General features: G+C 34.7%; 1 protein-coding gene across 3 annotated transcripts in view; it reads right to left on the bottom strand.

Annotated features, from left to right (window-relative positions):
* The window catches only part of ZPBP (zona pellucida binding protein), a 28,459-nt gene extending 8,110 nt beyond the window's left edge, over positions 1-20,349 (bottom strand). Inside the window, exons 1-7 of one of the 3 annotated variants that reach the window (XM_072034933.1) lie at positions 20,211-20,324; positions 16,505-16,621; positions 15,388-15,468; positions 10,959-11,084; positions 5,988-6,137; positions 3,577-3,795; positions 736-812 (exon numbers count right to left, since the gene is read on the bottom strand). In XM_072034933.1, the coding sequence (XP_071891034.1) occupies positions 736-812; positions 3,577-3,795; positions 5,988-6,137; positions 10,959-11,084; positions 15,388-15,468; positions 16,505-16,544 (693 nt within the window). In that variant the 5' untranslated portion in view covers positions 16,545-16,621; positions 20,211-20,324. Of the gene's footprint in view, positions 1-735; positions 813-3,576; positions 3,796-5,987; positions 6,138-10,958; positions 11,085-13,923; positions 13,965-15,387; positions 15,469-16,504; positions 16,622-20,047; positions 20,190-20,210 lie in introns of those variants that run through there. The other 2 variants (XM_072034934.1, XM_027451762.3) reach the window with 2 other exon arrangements.
* Positions 20,350-20,406: the final 57 nt, after the last annotated feature.

Genomic DNA, 20,406 nt, shown 5'->3' with positions numbered 1-20,406 from the left:
CCCTTTTTTAATTTAAAGCCATTCCCCCTTGTCCTATCACTACACCCCCTGACACAGAGTCCCTCCCCAGCTTTCCTGTAGGCCCCTTCAGGTACTGGAAGACTGCTATGGCATCTCTCTGGAGCCTTCTCTTCCCCAGGCTGAACAACCCCAACCCCAACTTTCTTAGCCTGTCTTCATAGGAGTGGTGCTTCCTTCCCCTCCTGTGGCAGAAGGCATATCTTCCTCCTGTACTTCTCTTTCTCTTTTTCCTTTCTCCATTAAGAACCTCTGAATTAACATTTGTTAACCTAGTAAGCAAAAGACTGGCTTCTGTTTCTCTGCCGGAAGAGACAAAATTCTGAAGGAAAAAAAAAATCTTCAAGCAGCTAAAATTTTACCAGATTATTGATAAGATCACTTTGAAATTATGGAAAGGCACTCCATTACAAACAGCATGTTTAGTGTTTATAAGACAGCATATGTTCAAAGATTCCTGATTGTCTTGCTACTTTTCATACTCTTTAACAGACTTGATACAGAGCAGTAGTGTGATCTGCCTTAGCCATAAGGGCAACAGGATATTGACAATTTTAACCAAATTTGTATTTTTAATTAAATTTATATCCACTTAAACTTTTATATTGATTTATTTATTAAAGTATACTTCATATTTTATGTTGATATTATACTTACTATTAAGCTTATTATTAGCTTATTATGTTAGTTGCCATTTTATTGCTCCATCTACTTTACCTTGTTTAATCTATGAGATACATCACAAGCACTGTCCTGACATAGTCTGTTGTCTTCTTCTCTGTCTAAGCAAGTAACTGTAACAAAATACAATTTATTTACAGAAGAACAGTCAATGAAATCAACATTTTTTTATTTACTGGTTTAAGATTCTAGTCATTTCTGATGCAAGAATGTTGAAATTTCTTCCACATTTCAGATGTCTGGCTTGCAACATCTTAGAGAAACCACAGTCTTTCCTCTTCCAGACATTATCAATATATGTATGATAAAAACATGTATGTCTAGTTTTTCATATACTTAAATATTTCACAGGAACTGTCATTTATTTGTGAATTGTGATGGCAAGGAAATGTGTAATCCTAGATGCTTCCCAGATTTATAGGTATCTGAATCCTTTCAGAAGATGTAATCTACTTCTTCCCTAATTACTTAGCTATTATTATGCATTTATGAAGACAAGTTTTGAAACAGTCAGCCAGGAATCCTAACTGTTCAAGCTTCTGACTGTCCAAGCAATTGACTTGAGTTTTCTTTCAAGAACAACTACAGCAATATCTAGTGTTTTAAAGATTCCCCCCACTGGTCTCCTCCCCTGCACAAATCTTAGTTCTGTATCTTCACCCCCTCAGCCCTTTCCATCCTCATAGGAAGCCCTATGGGACATTGAATGGAAGGAAAATTTGAAGTATGGACTGAATTAAAACTGTAGTTATATTTTAGTAACCCATTTGCATGGGTCCGCATTCCTTGTCAACTGACTACTACTAACGTTACAGTGAAGGCCCAATAAATAGTTTAGAAGCTGCTGGCCTACTCTTCAGAACTCACATTAAATTAATTTGCCGTAGTAAGTAGAAAATTATCTGTTAACATGTTAATTTCACTCCTTATATTATAAGCTTTACCTACCTCTGTCACAGAGGTAATTCTGAATGCCAAAAGCTGCTTAGAAATCAAAAAGTGCTAATAGCTCAAGCTAATAACGCATGTGTAGTTTACCACTGGCTTGTATCAAAGTTTAAATCCACCAGAATCTCTAACTGGAGAATTTCTCTTCCTTGATTGTAGAAATGTTTCAAACTATTGCTCAAACATTCTATAAAGCTTGCATATTGTTTAAATCTCACTTATGTCATCTCAATAAATAATTAACCTAAACTAGCTACAGTCTTCACATGTCAGTGCTATTTACTACAAATACAGTCTTCAGACAAACAGCTAACAGTTTCATTACTTTTGAAACTAGTTATATTTAATTTTTGAGAAAATTTAAATTATAAAATGGAAAGTGGAAAACATGCAATTGGTATTCTTTTTCAGAAAGGTATCTTCTCAAACTGAATGTCGTGATACATAGTGACTAATCTAATTCAATAAATGAAAAGAATGAAAAAATAGCCTTTTTAGAGTTGAAATAATTAGAAAGAGTAAGCTCACAAAATTTTTACATATGTGATCTTACATATATGCAGCTCAGCAATGACCGACTGCATCTCTTTAGGTTTTAGAGATCTCTTTTAATAACATAAAGTAAATCAAATGAACTACACATATATAGGGGCTGCATCACATGTTCTTTCAGACCTCATTCACAGCATAAAGGAGCTGAGACTTTCTTTTCACATGGTTTCAGTGTTCAGAAGGAATATTCTGAAAACAAGCCTCTATTAAAAAAAAGTTTATATTAATATGAAAATGTATTTTTAATACCTGAACTTTATGCAGTGATGATAAGTAACTAAGAAACTGTAAGGTCATTTATGTATAAAGACACTCAAATATCAGTTATACCATTTTATTATTACAGTATATAAGGACACTCAGTAAGAAGCCTTAAATATTCCAGAATTCAGTGACATCTGCCCTCCTCAGCTCGGTGGGGGGGGGGGGGGACGGGACGGGACACGGACTCTGTTGTGGAGTGTAGCAACAGCACAAGAAGCAATGGAAGTAATGGCTTTAAACTAAAAGAGGGGAAATTAAAATAAGATATAAGGATAAAATTATTTACTATGAGTATTATTTACCATAATATGAAAATTGTTTACTGTATTTACCACTTCCAGTGGTGAGGCACTGGATCAGGTTGCCCAGAGAAGCTGTGGATGCCCTATCCGTGAAGGTGTTCAAGTTAGGCTGGATGGGGCTTTAGGCAACCTGATCTGGTGGAAGGTGCCCCTGCCCACAGTGGGGGCAGGGAAGGGATCTTTCAAGTCTTTTTCAACCCAAACCATTCAGTGATTCTGATTCTAAGCCACCTAATTATTTGCTTTGAATCATGACTAAAGGAAACTGAAAATACCAAAGTTAACCCAGTATACATATATTTGACAACTTAATCTCATCTGGGTCTCCTTTACACTCCTGCTGTTCTTTAAAGAACACTAAATTTTGCACTTGTATTATTGCCACTTAAAGAAGGAAAGGTACTGAGATTCATCTCATTTAACCCCACAGCACATTCATGGAGGGATTTATATACCTATAATAGGTGCCTAGAGGAAGGTCATCTAGGGAGTTATGGAATACACTGTACCACTTTTCTTCCCATGTTAGTGTGCATTAAGGAACATGATAAAGTTTTATGATAAAAAATAAAAAACATATTGATCTATCCAGAGCCATAAAAAGTTCTGAAGCTCTTATGAAATAATGTGAAGGACACATTTTTGAGTAAATACCTATCTTTTTGCTATTGACATCAATTTCACATGCAATACTTTGAACAATTGAAAAACTTTAATTTTAAATACTTACAATGCTTTCGGCATATAAGCAGTAAAGTCCAATAGCTATAAAAAAAAATAACCATTATTTAAAAGCAAGGCAGATTTTTACCTGAAAATGTAAAGAATATTTCATTCTGTAGACCTCCTCTCTGCATTTTTACATGATGGCATTCTGACTTAACTAAGATAACCTCACAAGAAAGTTCAGCAACAAGCTTGTTTAGTATCTGAATCAAGGCCTTCTCAAAAGAAATATTATGGAAACTATTGCAGGGGGCTGCGTGATACCGTACTGTCAATTCATAGTAATACTGAGGATCAGAGTAAGCTGCAGGAGAAAAAAAAAATACAAAAGATGATGAGGAAAATGTATGAAGTAAGAAGAAAAAAAAAAGTAATTTATATACTTGAAAATAAAATTATTAATTGAAATCCTTAATCCTTAATTTATAAGCAAAAACTACTTTGAACCCCCACAGATTTTTTAATGATACATAACATATACTGGGCTACGTAGAAATGCTTGACAGAGTTATACAAGTCCACATTCTTATTACCTACCTTATATCCATAGGTAAGTCTTGCTGTTTATTGCTGTAATTTTTTATTTTTATTTTTTTACACCAACAGGAAACTACAGTAGAGGCATCGAGAACATGAAAGTTAAGGTTAAGAAGCATATTACAAAATATCCTGTAGTTTGTGGTGCAGTATTTCATCTTATCCTTTATCATCAGTTATAGTAGTGTATCTAACATTACTTAGCTATCACATAAGTATATTAAAAAGAGTAAAAAATGAACAGAAATTCCTTCTCTATCACTGTAAGTACCTGAACAAGCTACCATACAGGTATGAAATTTACTTTTCAGGAAGAATCACTTACATCAGCTTTACTGTGAAGCTAAATGCGTACCCAGACATCTTTTACAAATATATCGATGTACCATAAAATGCATATTTTTTTTCATGATAACCACTCTATTTACATAAAGCTTAAGACCAACAGAACAAAATGCTAAGTTGTTAAATTAAAAACAGGAGTGAAAGAATGAAGAAGAGAGGTCAAGGTGTGGGTAGAATCATAGAAATAAGAAAGCAGGGAGAGGTGCAAGGAAGAAAGAATGGAGGAAGAGAAAACAAACCAGCCGAAAGAAAAGAGAAAATCACAGGATGGCTTGGATTGGAAGGGATCTTAAAGACCATCTAGTTCCAACCCCACAGCCATGGGCAGGGATGCCACCCACCATACCAGGTTGCCCAAAGCCCCATCCAACCCAGCCTTGAATACTTCCAGGAATGGGGCATCCACAGCCTCTCTTGACAACCTGTTCCAATGCCTCATCATCCTCATCATGAAGAATTCCTTCCTTACATCTAATATACATCTCCCCTCTTTTAGTTAAAAGTCATTACTCCTTCTCCTATCGTTACACTCCCTGACAAAGAGTCCCTCCCCAGCTTTCCTACAGAACCCCTTCGAATACTAGGATAGCTGCAGAACATGCAATTAAGACAGCTCAGAAGATCCTCCACCTTGCTTTTGAGTCCTCCTTTTCCTTTCCTTTGCTGCTGCATGTTCTAGATTTTTTTTGTATTTGTATGAAACTTGAGTTTTGTATGCTAATATTTAGATTGGATCCCTATTGAAAAATGTAAGACTGCATTAAGTAAACTTTTCCATCAAAACTCCTTCAAATAAATTTCTTCCTATCCAATTCTGTCAAGCAAGCTAATTGCTAAAAGTCATAGGTATTCTACATTAAGGCTACTGAGGCCAAACTCAAATTAATTTACATTGGAGGTTAATTTAGGTTATTGTGCTCTACCAAGCCTTTAAATGAGCACTGGTATGCATTTCAAATTTAAGATCAGACACCGTTCTGTTTAAGGCCATAGGAACTCTTGCCTACATCTCTACAAGAATAAATTTCTATACTTTAGGGAAGAAAGAGAGAGCTAGTAATGAATGACATTGCCTTTATAATAGTTCACTTTCACTTCATCAAAGACTTTACCTCCTGACAGACAACTATGTAATCAGAACAAGAAAGAATGAGCTATGAATATTATATAATTAAATGATACATGCTTTATATTTTAAAAACACAATTGGGTAATAATTAAGGCATTAATCTGGTGTGAAATAAATCCATATGAATGTGCTAAAGTTAATCTCCTAAAGAATAATTCAATTTAAAATCATAGTATTTTTGCATAGTTAAGGATTACTTCCTATTCAATTTGTTGCGTTTCATTATGTTTTATGTTTTCTTAAAAAAGAACTGTGTTCATACATTTCTCAGTACACCACTGAGCTTCATCTAAGGCTCTGTAAATGCCGTTAAATGAACTGCCTGGTAGCAAATGCTAAGAAAAACAGTTTATCCAAAGAAACAGAATGTCTTTACCTCCCCAAGTTAAGTTCCAAGTAAGTACTAATTATTCAGAAATAGCAACATGTTTTAAAATAAAATCTTTTTGAACATAAGAGCGCACTTACCGAGGTTGATAACTTACCATAAATAACATATTTTAATAAGAGTTTTTTATCAGGTTGTGTTGCTGTTAACTTAAAACGAAGAGAACAGTTGTAAACTCCACTCAGATGAGATTTGAAGTGTCTCAATATTAAAGTTCCCGTTGGTGATATTTGCACACTGCTATTTTCTAGTAAACACAGTAATAAAATAACTTTAGCTGTCATGATGAGAAAATGCACAAAGAAACAGTCCAAATGGTTATTTACTCTTAAACTGTATAATAATATGGATTTAGCTGAAGGCATAGGAATCAGAAACTGATTGAGGGTCTCAATCAGTTCAGCTTTACACAAATATTTCTTATTGCTAATGTGTTTTTAAGTTTTGGTTCATGAAGCAGTCCTAGAAATCTGCTTTTATTTGACCTACGTCTATTATAGTCTCTCCAGTATCCACTTCCAAGAGCAAAAAACTCCCATAATAATAATAATAATAATAATAATAATAATAATAATAATAATAATAATAATAATAATAATAATAGTGATCAAATAAAGGTGTTTATGTTGTCATTTGTTTGTTTACTTTAGTAATTTTACCTTTATATAGTTAAAGAGAGTAGTAGCCTCTCAGTCTTCAGTCTCAACCAATCAACTAACTACCAGCTGGCGATGTTTAACATGCATTAAACTTGAAAGTACATAAGCAGGACAAGAAGTTCAAGTTAAGCAAGTAGTGTATGACAGACATTCCAAAAAAAAACCATCATATTTGTATGCCAAAATTAGAACTGTATATGCTTAAGACTGTAAAGTAATCCTTCTGTATGGTAAGATAATTACTGTTAAAGTAGCCTAAGTCTTAACACCACTCCTTATCTCAAGACAGAGAAGAAGTGGAATCCTACTTTAAAGGACATATTATAAACATGGCTCTTATAATTATTTTTTTTTAAGGATAAAGAAAAGAAATATTTGAGGTCAGACTTGGGGCACTGATGTTGAGCCATGCAGTTGTCCTAAGTATTTGGCTTGTAGGTTAAATGATGAGAGCTGATGAGCCCTTTCCTGACTTAAGAGTCCTCAGGTAGTGCCAATACAGATAAGGGTTCCTCAAATAGTAGGATGCAGCCTATCTTGCTGGCAGATGTCAAAGTAAACCTTGGGATTAGAGCAGGTTAGAATAGATTTAAAGGTAAAATACTCACTTTGATAAAATATTTTGATTTTTTTTTTTTTTGTTCTATTTTTGGAGTAAAACAAACAAACAACTAAAAAGCTATATTTAGTATCCTAAGCAACTTAGACCTTTATCTAGTGCATGGAATTAGTGTGGTATGAAAAACATACTTTTAGAGTGAAAAAAATCAATGCTAAGGACTTGAGATCTATACTACAGACATCTTAGTTTTTTTTTGCTTCAGATCAGTCCTAGTCTGGTTTTACAAACTGACCACTCATTATCACTCAAAGCAAACCTTTCCAATTAGCTTCATCCAAAAGGAATACAGGCTGTGCAATCAACAACCAGTCCACAATCCAAACAAAATGTAAGAGGGTAGGGTCAAGCAATTCACTTCAAAGCCACATTTCTATTCAAACTAACATGTTAGTGTGGATGCACACTGATTTTCCTGGAATGAAACGTTAAGAAAGGTACTGAAGTGAGAAAAAAACAAAAGCAACCCGGATTGAACTGCATCTTTTCACACACTTGGCAGCAGGCTGTGGGACCACTTTGTTTCTCAAGAACCTATTTAACCTTTTAATCAACTTAGTTTTGCCACATATATAACTATATTTAAAATAAAATTTAAGCACTGGTAAAAAAAAGAGTACTATTAAAAAGACTGGAAGGGCAAATTCTTTGACAAGAAAGGTTTGGGATTCCATATTAGATTTTCACACTAATGGGACACTGTCTTTCATTTTTGGGGGTGATGAAGAGGTTTTTAATCCTCTGATGAATTACTCGGGATGTAGTTGATGTGTCTCTAAACTAGGATAACATTTGCTACAGTAGGCTGAAACAGATAACAGATTAATATGGTCAGAAAACCATCACAGATTTAAGAACTGTAGTTCTAACATCATGTTGATCTGCCCTGTGTGGGCCAAAAGCAACATCACCTGGAGAGCAGGAGCACTTTTAAGATATATCACAGTTTTGCTATACTTAAAAAATCTATTACTAAATTAAAAAGACAACAAGAAGTCCACAAAAGACAAAGTTTGGAAATGCAGTGAAGAGATTTGGTCACAAGTATTTTTTTGAAAATGCGTCAGCAGAAATAGTAAAGGCTTCTTAGAAGTCACGGATTTTATTTTAGAATTTTATTGTACCTTGAACAATGGATGCTTCACACAACAGAAAAATAAATAAATAAATATTAATCATTCATTATTTTAATTGTATGTCTATGTGTAAAGGATCTCCTATTGGATCACAAAATCAAAAGCCTGTGTTGGTTTTGTTTTTGTTGTTTTTGCTTTTGTGTTTTTGTGTGTGTATGTGGGGGGGGTGTTTCCTAGTGTTAAAAAAGAAACCGCAGTTAAAATTCCTTGCTTCATGAGATTACCTGGATGAATACTGCCTACTCAGATGAGTAGTCTGGACAGGACTCAACAGTCTCTCAGGAAGCATGCAGAAGTTATCAAAATATCATGAATATACAGATATGCACATCTGCTAAAACCATTCTTGTTCTGATTCTCCTTCCTTCCCTCTCCTCAGAACTGCTAGATATATGAACAGTAGGTTTTAGAAAATCTCGTAATTGACAGGCTGAGTGTGGGTATTTAATTTGTAAGTTGCTTTTGAGGTTCTCTGTTTTACAAAACCATAGTATACACTTTTTTTTTCTTTTTTTTTTTTTTTTTTTTTTTTGCCTGTCAAAGGACATAGTCGCAGTCTTCCCAAACTTCTTTGAGTACATTAGGTAGCAATGTGTATAAAAAACTGTCCTTTAAGTCCTTTAAGTCCAAATTCCTAGGTTCATTTTCACAAAACTTTCTCATCTTTTCTGTTCTATTTAATTGTTCAGGACACCACCAAAAGTGATGTGTTATGCAGTGAAACTTGAGGATGCAGAACATAAGAAGCAATTATTTTTAATCTTTTTCATCCGCTTAAAGTGTATTTTGAAATACTCTTATTGTCAGACAGACCAACAGCTGATGTTTAAAAACTTCAAAGTACAATTTCCAAATCTTAATAGAGAGGAGTCATTATACTAACTGAAGAAAATGGCTTGTTAATTTTAAAGTTGTAATGATTTTAAATTACACATCATGTAATATTTAATTTTTCATTACTGTTTCAACAATACATAACCAGACTAGAACTATCTGTGATCAAAGTGACTTGTTCAAAAAATAGAACTGTTTGTTAATGACAACAGAAAGAAAAGAGTGTTTACTGCTCTTTGTGAGTTTTTTATTGTAGACATGATGTTCGATTTATATAGTCGGAAAAACTTTTGGGGCACAAAACACCTTCTTAGGGTGTGTGTCAAGGGTCTTGTCTGTCTGAAAAAGGATCTGATTTTTCTACCTATGACTGTTAGCACAATGAAAAATAGGCTCGCTGCCTGTAGACTTTATGCTTAAATAATTGCATTTATTTTGAAGTTTTCCAAAAAGCATAATTTTGTTAGTCTTTCCTAAGACTGGATTCACTATTCCACTTTCCTACTGAAAGGATTCTTTCCTTTTCTGTGAACACACTGAAAAATTATGAAATAAAATATCATGCAATGTTTATGAATCCTAATTTCCTACTGTTATGGAGATACATGAAAATACACAAAAAACAAGGATAGAGTTCTGATAGACACCAATATAGACTAACAAGAAAGCAAATAGGATTTGGTAGCACTGCCATTGTAAAAGAGTAAATAGTTCATAACCTAAACAATAAACTAAGATAGGAGATTAAACAGATTTATAAATTCATCGTAATGTACAATATACTTTAAAAATACAGGTATGGAAATTGTACTAAAAAACAAATGAGATATATACAGAAGTAAATAAAAAACATAACTCAAAGCAGGTCATGACCTCTAAGGAATCATTATGTGAGAAAAGTAGTAAATGTACAAGTAGCCCAGCACATTTCATGGAGAGATTAGTAGTTTTCATGCTATAGTAGCAGATTAGGACAATGACTTCATTAGATGCATCAGCAAGAGTATAATCAGCAGTTTAAATTAAGTGATTATTCTCTCCCTACTCAGCACTTATTTGGGCACTACTGAACACTGTATCTTGTTTGGACTCCTCAAGACAAGACAGAGACTAACAAAGTGGAGCAAGTCAGGCAGAAAGCCTGGGACATTGTTAAGGAGTTAGAGGACAAGACACAGAGAAAACTGGGATTTTTATCCTAGAGAAGTGTAAGGAGGGAATTGCAGTGCTTCACCACCTAAGGGGAGTTACAAGAAGAATAAACTGTACCTTTTAAGAAGTACATCCCAAAAGGGTAAGTAGTAATGATGACAACTTGCAATACAGGAAATTATGAGTGAAAATAAGAAAAAAATGGAACAAGTTGCACAGAAAGGAAAAAAAAAAATCTTCATGGATAGAGGTCAAGGCCATAAACAACTTCATATCTGAAGGCAGCCTGTCATTGAGCAGGAGGTTGGGCTCAATCTCACAGGCCATGACCCTATTACTCTGTCCTTACAGAACACTCCCAGCTGTCTCTCAGGGCAGCAAAGAATGTCACCCTCAGCATCTGTTGTATCCAGCATGCCCTGCTCTGCCTTGTACTCTTTAGAGAAGGCAACATCTTCTACAGAGATCTGCAGATCTGTTTTATTTTGGTTATCCTGAATTCTTAAACTAGAAAGTTAATGTATCTGATACACATACAAGCACCAAGTATCCTCAGTTCGTTGTTCTCCATTTACATTCCCACCTTTGTAGACAACATGCTTCTTTTAAGGTGAAGAGGAGGAGAAGACAGAGGGTGCAGGGGGCCATGTAAGAACATAAATACTTACCTGAAGAAAGATAACCACCTGGTCCATTCCACCGGAATATCGGATCAATCAATTCTGAGTTTCTCAAATGATTTGTAACACATAAAATACGTGGACTGTTGTGATCCAGCTTGACATAAACCTTCACTGAAAGAAGTTTATTATCATTAGCATCAGACATTTACCAATGCTGTCCTAACAGTGAGCTATACATTTTTAACACAGTAGTTCACAGATGATCTTGAATGGAGTTCTAATTTTGGCACTGGTCCTGTTATATCTACATCAAAATAATATATAAAAACAGAGAGCATTTTTTTTTTTCTCTGGACAATAACATTAAGAGAATTCTTTCTAGCTCTAGGTTTATATGGTTGTGTAAACAAGAACTACAGTGCACTGTAACATCCTCCTGAGTGGAGTATGTCTCTTAGTAGGCTCTTATAAACATGGGCTTCTGCAGTTTACTGTCTCACTTGGTGTCTAACACACACATGAAGAGAGTAGAGATGCAGCATGTTAATCTAGAACGCTCAGACTTGGAAGCTTGCTGTTTACTTTCTATTCTCAATTGCCTTTTACCAATGCACTACATACCTAAATATAAATATGTATGTTCATATTAAAAAAAAAAAAAGGTTTTAGTGCTGTACCTCAATAAATGGTGAGGTAATTTGCAATTCAGAGACGATGATTTAAGAAGCAAACTGAGTAAAGTAAGGATATACTTCGTCTTTTGTCCCAGTAAAGCAGGTGTGCATGTCACATGAGATTTGCAGTGTACACATGCTTCCAGATCTTTAATTGCTTCTAAAAATGTCAAGATCAGTGTGGTCATAATCACTCCCATAATATACATGATTTCAGTGTACAATTTGTTTTATATCCCTTCCTATTGACATTTTGCAAAGCACTTGTGTTCTTCAAAAGCATGGGATGCTAGATTATAGTATTCTGAAGTTGAACGTATCAGGCTATCCTAAAGCCATTGAAAAGCTACAATTAATATAAAACCACCACCATTATTGCACTGTGGTTTAGAGAATCTGACTAATAAGTGAAACAGAATCAAATAAACAAATTACTATTTATTTTACCACTGACTATTTCAGACTCCCCGCAGGTGGAAAGCAGTTTAGCTAGTTGTTGCAGGAAGGGATTAACGTTCAGAAAAACAATTTCCACTTTTCCATTATGGCAAGTGGCAGCAATGGTACCAGTTTTCTCTCCCCTTCAAGTATGGTTGTTTCCTTTCATTAAAGAATGAAAAGCCACTTATATTCACAACATTAAGCTGCTTAAACAGAATACAGACTTAGATATTAACATTTAATATAGAAAAAATAAATTCAGAATTTTGATAGTCTTAAGAACAGAAGGTATGCCCATCCCAGCTAATAATTCACTTGTTATAGTAGCTTCTGTTGCAGAAAACAGAAGAATATCTTTTTAATTTCCAATAGCATATCATGGAAATAAATGTCATTTACAGGTGCAATTTCAGTTTTTAAACCAGAAGCATATAAATTAATATGAATTCTACATATCTATGCAATTGCAGGTGTGCTGAGCATTTTTCATTGTAAATCCTTAATACTTTTTCTCAAAATTTACTAACATACTGGTTTTAATAATAGTCCACTGCAGAAAAATTATATAGATTGCATATCTCTCCCACCTTGTATTTTGTTTTTGATTTCCTCATGTTCATTTTGCTTTGTCTTATAGCAATCCTAAACGTATTTATATATCCATAATGAAAAGTAACAAAATTGTGGTGTCTTTGTTACTGTGACTTGCCAAATGGTAATTTTTTCCCCACCACTGTAAATTTCCATGACACCTTTGTAAACATATGTTGTAGGAACAATATAGAAGTAGGGAATCTGCTGGAGAACAATGACTGATAAAATATCTACCAGGTATAAGTTTACTCTTCTTGCTTTTAAAATAAAGTCTTATACATTTAATTAAAGTTCTTTGCTTTTTTTTTTTTTTTTCCTTAATTCCTCTTATTCTTTCTGTTATAAAAAGAGAAATAAATCACTTCAGAAACTGATCCAAAAAAGAACATTTATGCCAGGTATTTCAACAGTTCAGGATTTGAATAGTGTAGCACTGTATTTAAGCACATTTTGGTAGTCAAAACTCAAAGTACTAGATAATGCCAAACATTTCATGACAACACTGGAGCCAAGTCACATGTACTCACAATGGGTATCAAAGGGAAGGTGTAAACGGTCTTCATTAATACAAAATGGTTTAGAAACAGAGTTGAGAAAGACATTTTAATTGTGCTTCCTAACTTTCAAATTTCCCTTTTGCAGTCACATTATAGCCAAGTTTACAGACCTCAGTCAGAATCAGAAGACAGAAAAACTAGACAAAAAGGATGAAACCTTCAGACCACTCAAAAAAACTATTTAATAATAATCTTTAAATAATTTCATAATGGAAGGTACTATCAGAAACCTTTAAAAAGAAATTATTTTCCAGAAATCTTTTACCTTTCAACAAAAGCTAATACATCTAAGAAAATACTCCTCCAGAACAATATCAAAATATGTAATTTTTTACATTCTCCTTGTACAACAAAAGTTTTGGAGATTATTTGTGGGTATTCATACTGCTGAATTTGTTTACAAAAACAGGTGCAGAACTTCGAGAGCTAGCCAGTGGTACAGGTTCAAAGATGTTATCTCAGTCAGGTAAGTTTGATTATCCAGTATGTTACTGCCCATCTCCCTGGTACTAATATATTGTCTTTCATTCTGGTGCTAGTTCAAATAGAAGAAATTTGACTCTTTCTCCATCTGGAATTTAAATGCAATAGTGAAAAAAGGGAAAGGAGGAGAGAAGGATGGATGTAGGAGATGGAGAAGGAGACGGAGAGGGAAACAGGGGGAGAGGGAAAGCAGAAGCTAATTTTTCTAGCTCTAAATACATGAAAATTGCTTTGCCTTACAGTACATTTTATTTTGCTTACCTTTGAAAGGCATGCTTTCATTTGTTTTTGACATGTTTGTTCTGGATGTGAGAAAGGAATAGAAATTAGGAAAATATTCCAGAAACTATGCAAGTTTCCTAACTGCCAGCAGTATGAGGAAGGAAGCAAGGGAGAAATTAAAGGACTATACTTTCCATAGGTGGAACTCACAGAGAGGAAAATAATTACATAGGTTTTTGAGTTCATCTTAATTTGCATTGAGTGAGTACAAGAATTTTCAAAGTTTTAACCACCAGTTTTAAAATGTATCTCTCAATTTACATTTGAACGCTATTATCACCAGGCAACTGCCTCCATTAAGGATAGCTTTTTCTCCATCCAGAAGTTCTTTCCTGAATCTGAAGAAATAGACACAGAGGTTTGCTTTTCAAAAAAGGGTGAAAAAAAAGTATTTGTCTAAAGACACTTCAACGCTAAATTCCCAATTTTGTTTGATCTTTTGATCTTCCTGTCTGACAAAAGTTACTGTGTGATCACAAACTGCTTTTTTTTTTTTTTTGTATTGCTCAGTCTGAAAAAACTACTTGTGTTAACTTCTTATGTAATAGTCAAGTTTGGAGGAATGTCCTGCAAAGACCGATGTACATTTTCTAGAATTCGACTTGGTTTTGTCTCAGTTTTGTTCTTCTTTCTTATACAGTAAGAGCCCTGTTGAAAGAACGATATTACTATTCTCATATTCACAGTAGAAACTTTTTTGTTGTTTGTGGTCGTGGTGGCTATTTTTTGTTTTTGTTTTATATATGTATTTTATAGTGACTAGAGCTCATCATTTCTTGGCATGCTACTAGTAAAGCTGTAACTGTAAAACACAGATAGAGAAAACTATGAGGAAGAGTCTTATTAAAATCAGACAATGTGCATTACAGAGACAGCAACACAATAAGCATATGGCATGAGGAACTGCCTCTTTAATGTAATTTTCATATTTTCCAGTAATTGTTTAATTTATTAAGAAAAGAAAATGATTATACTATATTCTGGAGTTGGATGGATTTAATTTAATGAACAATTAATTCTTAACACTTCTTCATTTTTATTGTAGAACATTAACATAAGCTTCAAGTCTCAGGTTCTGTGTACACAAGAAGTAAAATGAAGTAGGCATGCATAGAATGGAAGAAAGCAGTATTTCAAGGCAAAAGTCTTACAGCCAGGATGAAGAATACAAATAACATTGTTATTTTATAACAATTACGGAAAATAATTATCTACCTTGGTCTCATAAAAATTATAAAATCACTATAATAAAAATACATTTCAATGGTAGCAATATGTGCTTTTATGACCTATTATTAAACATACATGTCAGTTCAAAATTGTAATTAATTAAACCATTTAAAACAATTAAACAACAAGTAATATGATGGAGAAGTTCATTTCTGTGGTAAAAACAAAATTGGTATATTCTAATTGAAATTTGTTATGTTTAAAGAAAAGTACCTGGAAATATGATGGATCCAACTATTTTTAAGCTATTGCGTCTTGGCCCTGCACTTCTTAAAAATCCCTGTGAGGGTTGAACTGTAAAAAGATAAAACAACAACATTAATACAACACAGTTTCTCTCAAAAAGCCAACAACATACTTCAGGCAATGTAAAACCTTTATTAGACTTGTTCTTCAACAGATTTAGTAACTGTCTGATGTCTTATGCAAGGCCTGTTCCTCACAAAGGCAACAAATAGAAATTACCAAGGTTTGATATACAAAAGCATTCGGAACGATACTTAAGTTTAGGCTTAGCTTTAACCATACTTTTAAGTCTTACAAAAGAACTATCATGATTTAAATTAAGGCTGTCCATAATGGGGATAGTGAGGTTAGGTGCTATCCAAAATGGGGATAAAACTTAACTGCATTGTTATCATAGACACCATCAGGATGTCGTCAATCAATCTGCACACTGACCATTAATGAAGCAATTAGCTTAGGTTTTGATATTATTGTGATTTTCCTATTTTCCCCATTAAATTAAAATACAAGGGGTTTTATGGCTACTTTAATTTTAAATAGAGATTTTAAATAGAGATTTCCCAAAACTTTCATAATGATGGAAAAGTTTTGCAAGGAACACAAGGCTTCTGAAAGGAAACTGTATAGAAGGATCTTTCAGTTGCAGTATCAGGTGGACATTCTAGTGCAGGTCAGATCTGACTTTCTTTTACAGATTTTCCAGATACACAGAATTTAAGGCAGCAGAAAGAGACCAGTGGCTAGCAGACGTCTCAGCATTTTGCGTTCTTTGTCTCCACCTCCCGTTTGTAAAGAACATGGGTTACTGTAAATTAAGGTATGTTTCTGATTTCTAGTTCTTTAGAACTCTGGGAAAGAAAGTAAATAACATAGGACTTTAAAGTCTTGAACACAAAAGATGGCAATAAAATACCAAACATGTAATTAGTAGCCAATATTTTACAAAGATGGGATAAATAGTTATGTGGCACCAAATCAGTGCTTGCTGCTAACTTAGGCTCAAGTCACCAGGCAACAAATAGTTGGGTAAGCTCATTTTAAATTAAGGCACTTATTGAGGCACAAGAAAAATGATTTGATTTACCTTGACTTGAGCAATAACAGGAAATTATCAATTCCCCCATCTAGTATTAAGCTGGTAATTGTACTCCTCTACCATACAGTGTTGCTATAGAAAACAGAAGCAAGGCAGGCTCTCTAGCTGGAAGGTAGAGATAATCAAGGTAAGTTAAAAGAACTGCCTATATTCATCCTTTGAGAATATAAGCAGAATATTCTATTCAAAAAAACTTAGGGAGCAGGGAGAAATAAAACCTTGCTGGAGAAAAAAAAAATAAAAAATGAGAGAAGATCATGAGTAGTCTCACATATGATGGATTACTGCGATTAACAGTTTAATTTACTTCAAAATAATTCTTCACTAAGTACCACTTTTCAACTTTTTTTGAGGAGCAAAAATTTTTTAATTAACTTCATTTTCTCTAAAGACCTGCAAGAAAGATTAGAGGTTTTTTTGTTAAAAAACAAAGTGGATTAAAAATTTCTCACCTGAATATTTATACTGTCTTCCTGAATTCTGCTACACTGGCAAAAACTAAACTAAGTTTTCACTAAAATTCAGCTCACAGAAGCACATGATCTGATTCTCCAGGAACAAATATCAGCAGGTGCTTTTATTTCAATAAAAGCATACTGATTTATATCCATCCTGAATGGCAATCCTACCTGAAACACAGCCTGTTTTTAAATTCTGCCACTATTAACCATCCACATGATCTCTACGTATCTAGAAAAGTTAGGACAAGCACTGCAAATTGACAACGCTTTTTATGGGATGTTTAGGCACTAAGCAGAAGAGTCGAGTAGTATTTTTTTTTTTACAATAATAATTTACACCCAAAGATGGAGCTCTTGAACTGCTTATATGAGAAGAACTAGAAAAAGCTGAAGAAATTGAGTTAGTTACCAGAGGAAGATTATGTAAAACTACTGAAATAACTTTTCCAGTATCTTTAATGACATCACATGCTAGATTCTGAAATAGTCAGGTTACCTGCTCTTTTATGTGTATATGTTTCATTTGCACATCAGTCCTTTCACTCAATAAATGTTTCTGTCCACATATGAATCTGAATTCTCAGACATCCTTTCCCTCACTTTCAGATACTTAAAATGCCTTTAAACATTTTTCAAAACGTTTTTCAGGTTAACCTACTTGAATTCCTTTGCTCTTCTCCTAATCACTTTGGTTTAAATCACACTTCCTGCACCAGTCTCTAGCACAAAAGATCTTCTCATTCACACTCTCTATTTTAAGAGTGCTATGATCAGTTTAAACAGATGCTTATCATAGAAAAGAAGTATTAAGAGGTCATTATGTTCCACAGAAAGAGCAGCAAAACCAATAAAGGACAAAAGAAGTGTTTCTACTGCATTTTAAAGACATTAAATGCACAACCAAATCTCTTCAAATTGCAACTGCACTTAACAAGCAGTGGGAAAAGCTAAAGTTTGGGGTTCTGGGGGCTTTTCAAGAGAGAAAAATAAATGTGGCTTCTTAATTAATTCCCATGTAAGTTTTTAAGGCATCCCAATGCACTAGAAATGCATAGCATAACATGTGATCCTTCCTTGCATTGTACGTCTTACAGGCGTGTACAATGAGCAAGCAATGGGTTGCAGATGAAAACAGATGATGAAAAATAGTTATCTAACACTATCTGACACAGGGAAATGGGGCAATTCACCCACAAGTCTGGGGTGATTCAAGCCTCTTCTGACTGAAGAGCCATTCCAAATGACTGGTTATTACTGGAATTCCAGGGTGTATTCTTGTTACTTGAGGATTCATTGGGCAACTTTAAGATCTTCTGGAATTAAATTCAACAGTTTTATTGCTAACTTATGCCACGGAAGTAGGCCAAAGATTCCACAGGGAATTCAATTTAAGTGTAAAATGCTAACCTGTTCTGATGCATTTAAAATCTCCTTGGCTGGAGTATAAAGTCAATCCAAAGAAATAGGTAGTACCCAAAGCCAAGAGAGAAATGAAGCTCAAGTATTGCTAAGGGAGAAATAGGAATAAAGCCTATAGGGGGAAAAGTCTCAACACCAGGCGGGAAACAGAGGGTGACTGCACTTGCAGACCCCCAGCCCCTGCCCCAGGGTCATTACAGAGGCTGGTTAGGTTAACAATGACTGCACGAGCACAAATTCATACACCCAGCGCACCCAAAAAGAATGCCGCTCCCCAGCACTGAATTTCACATAAAGTAATTCTGCCGTTCCATAACACATTTTATTCCAAATCTTTTAGTCTTCAAGTGAATGCTACGGAAGCAAAATTTGTCATCTTCAAAGTTAATTTATCAGAAAATTCAATTTGGTCTGAAAAGCGCAGGAATTAGAGTTTAAAATGAGACTTAAGGAATTAATTAATCAATTTGCTAATTAATATGAGACTGTATTGCTAGAATGTTCAATTGGCATATTTTTGTTTCATTTATTTAGAAATGAAAATTCTACAACATAGTTTAAAAAAAAAAAAAAAGATTTATTTAAGTTATGGTAATTGCTAAAAGTTTTTTCAAAGCAATTATGTTTTAAGATAATTTTTGTAAAGAGGTTTCTGCTCCAAAAGACTGTATAAATAGCAGTGCTACTTACTTAAGTTATTTTTGCTCAATCATGCTAATAGTCAAGTGTTTTCCTATATCCAAGTATTTTAATTACAGCTGGCATTTCCAAGCAGCCTACTGATGGTGTTATGCAGAAATATTACCATTTCTATTACTAGAAATATGAAAGTTATATAGGAAAAACTGAAGTTCAGTTTCCAATCTGTCTCAGAGTGTTGAAACCTTTTGAAAAAAAAACAACAACACAGTAATACATAAAGTATACTACGCTTTTGCATTAAGTATATTACATTTTTCAAGTCAGCCTTTATATTTCCCCTCTGACAGTTACACCACTAGAACATTTTATAACTTGGAATACAAAGTTAATTTTTAACAAATTTTAAGTTTCCCTTATTGTAAAGCTAGAGAAAGCTAAATATTCTATCCCTTCAGATGACATAGGCAAGTCAAATGTAATTTAGGCATTTTAAGAAATGTGCTCCATGTTGTCCTCCAAGACATTAATTACTCACTTATGGAAAAACACACCAGCCCAAACTGCAAGCATTAGCAAATAAAAGAAAAATAGTTGAAAAGGTGCATATTCTTTAAATCAAAATAAACTCAGACTATATTAATAACTCCCCAATGCAACAAAATGGAATGGGTATTTTGGAGTTGATAATGTCTATTATGCTTATTAAAACCTAGGGCAGAAGAAATAATACAACAGCAGTGTTTCAGTGAGTATATACTGAAATATTGTGAATGATTTCCCCCCCTTTTTTATTTTTATTTATTTTTTTTTTTCTTCAGAGCAGGACTTTGAGCTTTACCCTTAATCTCATTCATGGAAAAGGCCCTATAAAGGCATTAGTGAAACTTGATCATAACTAGACTGGCAAATAAAAAGATCCGGCACGTATGCGTATTAATGTACAAATTAAATAAGCGAATGTAATGCCACCAGGAAGCCTAAGTGAGTTCCTACGTTCAGATTTCCCAACCTCATCTGCCTTAGCTGACAGCAGCAGCGTTACACCCGAGCCATCCCGCTGCAGGGCTATATCAAGGGTGGCTTTCGGCACCGAGACGCAGCTCCCTCGGCTCGGTGCCTTGGCTACCAACCATTCACCAGCTTGCCTATGGTGCTGATAAATTACGCGGTACCTGCGGGCGCCGCCAGCAGCAGGAGGAGGAGGAGCCCGAGGCGGAGGTGGCCCCGGGCCCCCGGGCGCCCCTCGCCGCCCATGGCCGCTGCCCCGGTGCCGCTGCCCGGCGGTCGTTAGCGGCCCCCAACGGCCGCGCCCCCGCCGCCCCCCGGCCCTTCGGAGGGCTCCGAAGCTCGCCGAGCTCCGGAGGGGCG

The sequence above is a fragment of the Anas platyrhynchos genome, chromosome 2 (genome assembly GCF_047663525.1).
Source record: "Anas platyrhynchos isolate ZD024472 breed Pekin duck chromosome 2, IASCAAS_PekinDuck_T2T, whole genome shotgun sequence".
NCBI classification, from domain to species: Eukaryota; Metazoa; Chordata; class Aves; order Anseriformes; family Anatidae; genus Anas; species Anas platyrhynchos.
Note: the sequence above shows the minus strand (reverse complement) of the source record. Positions and strands in the feature narration are given on the sequence as shown.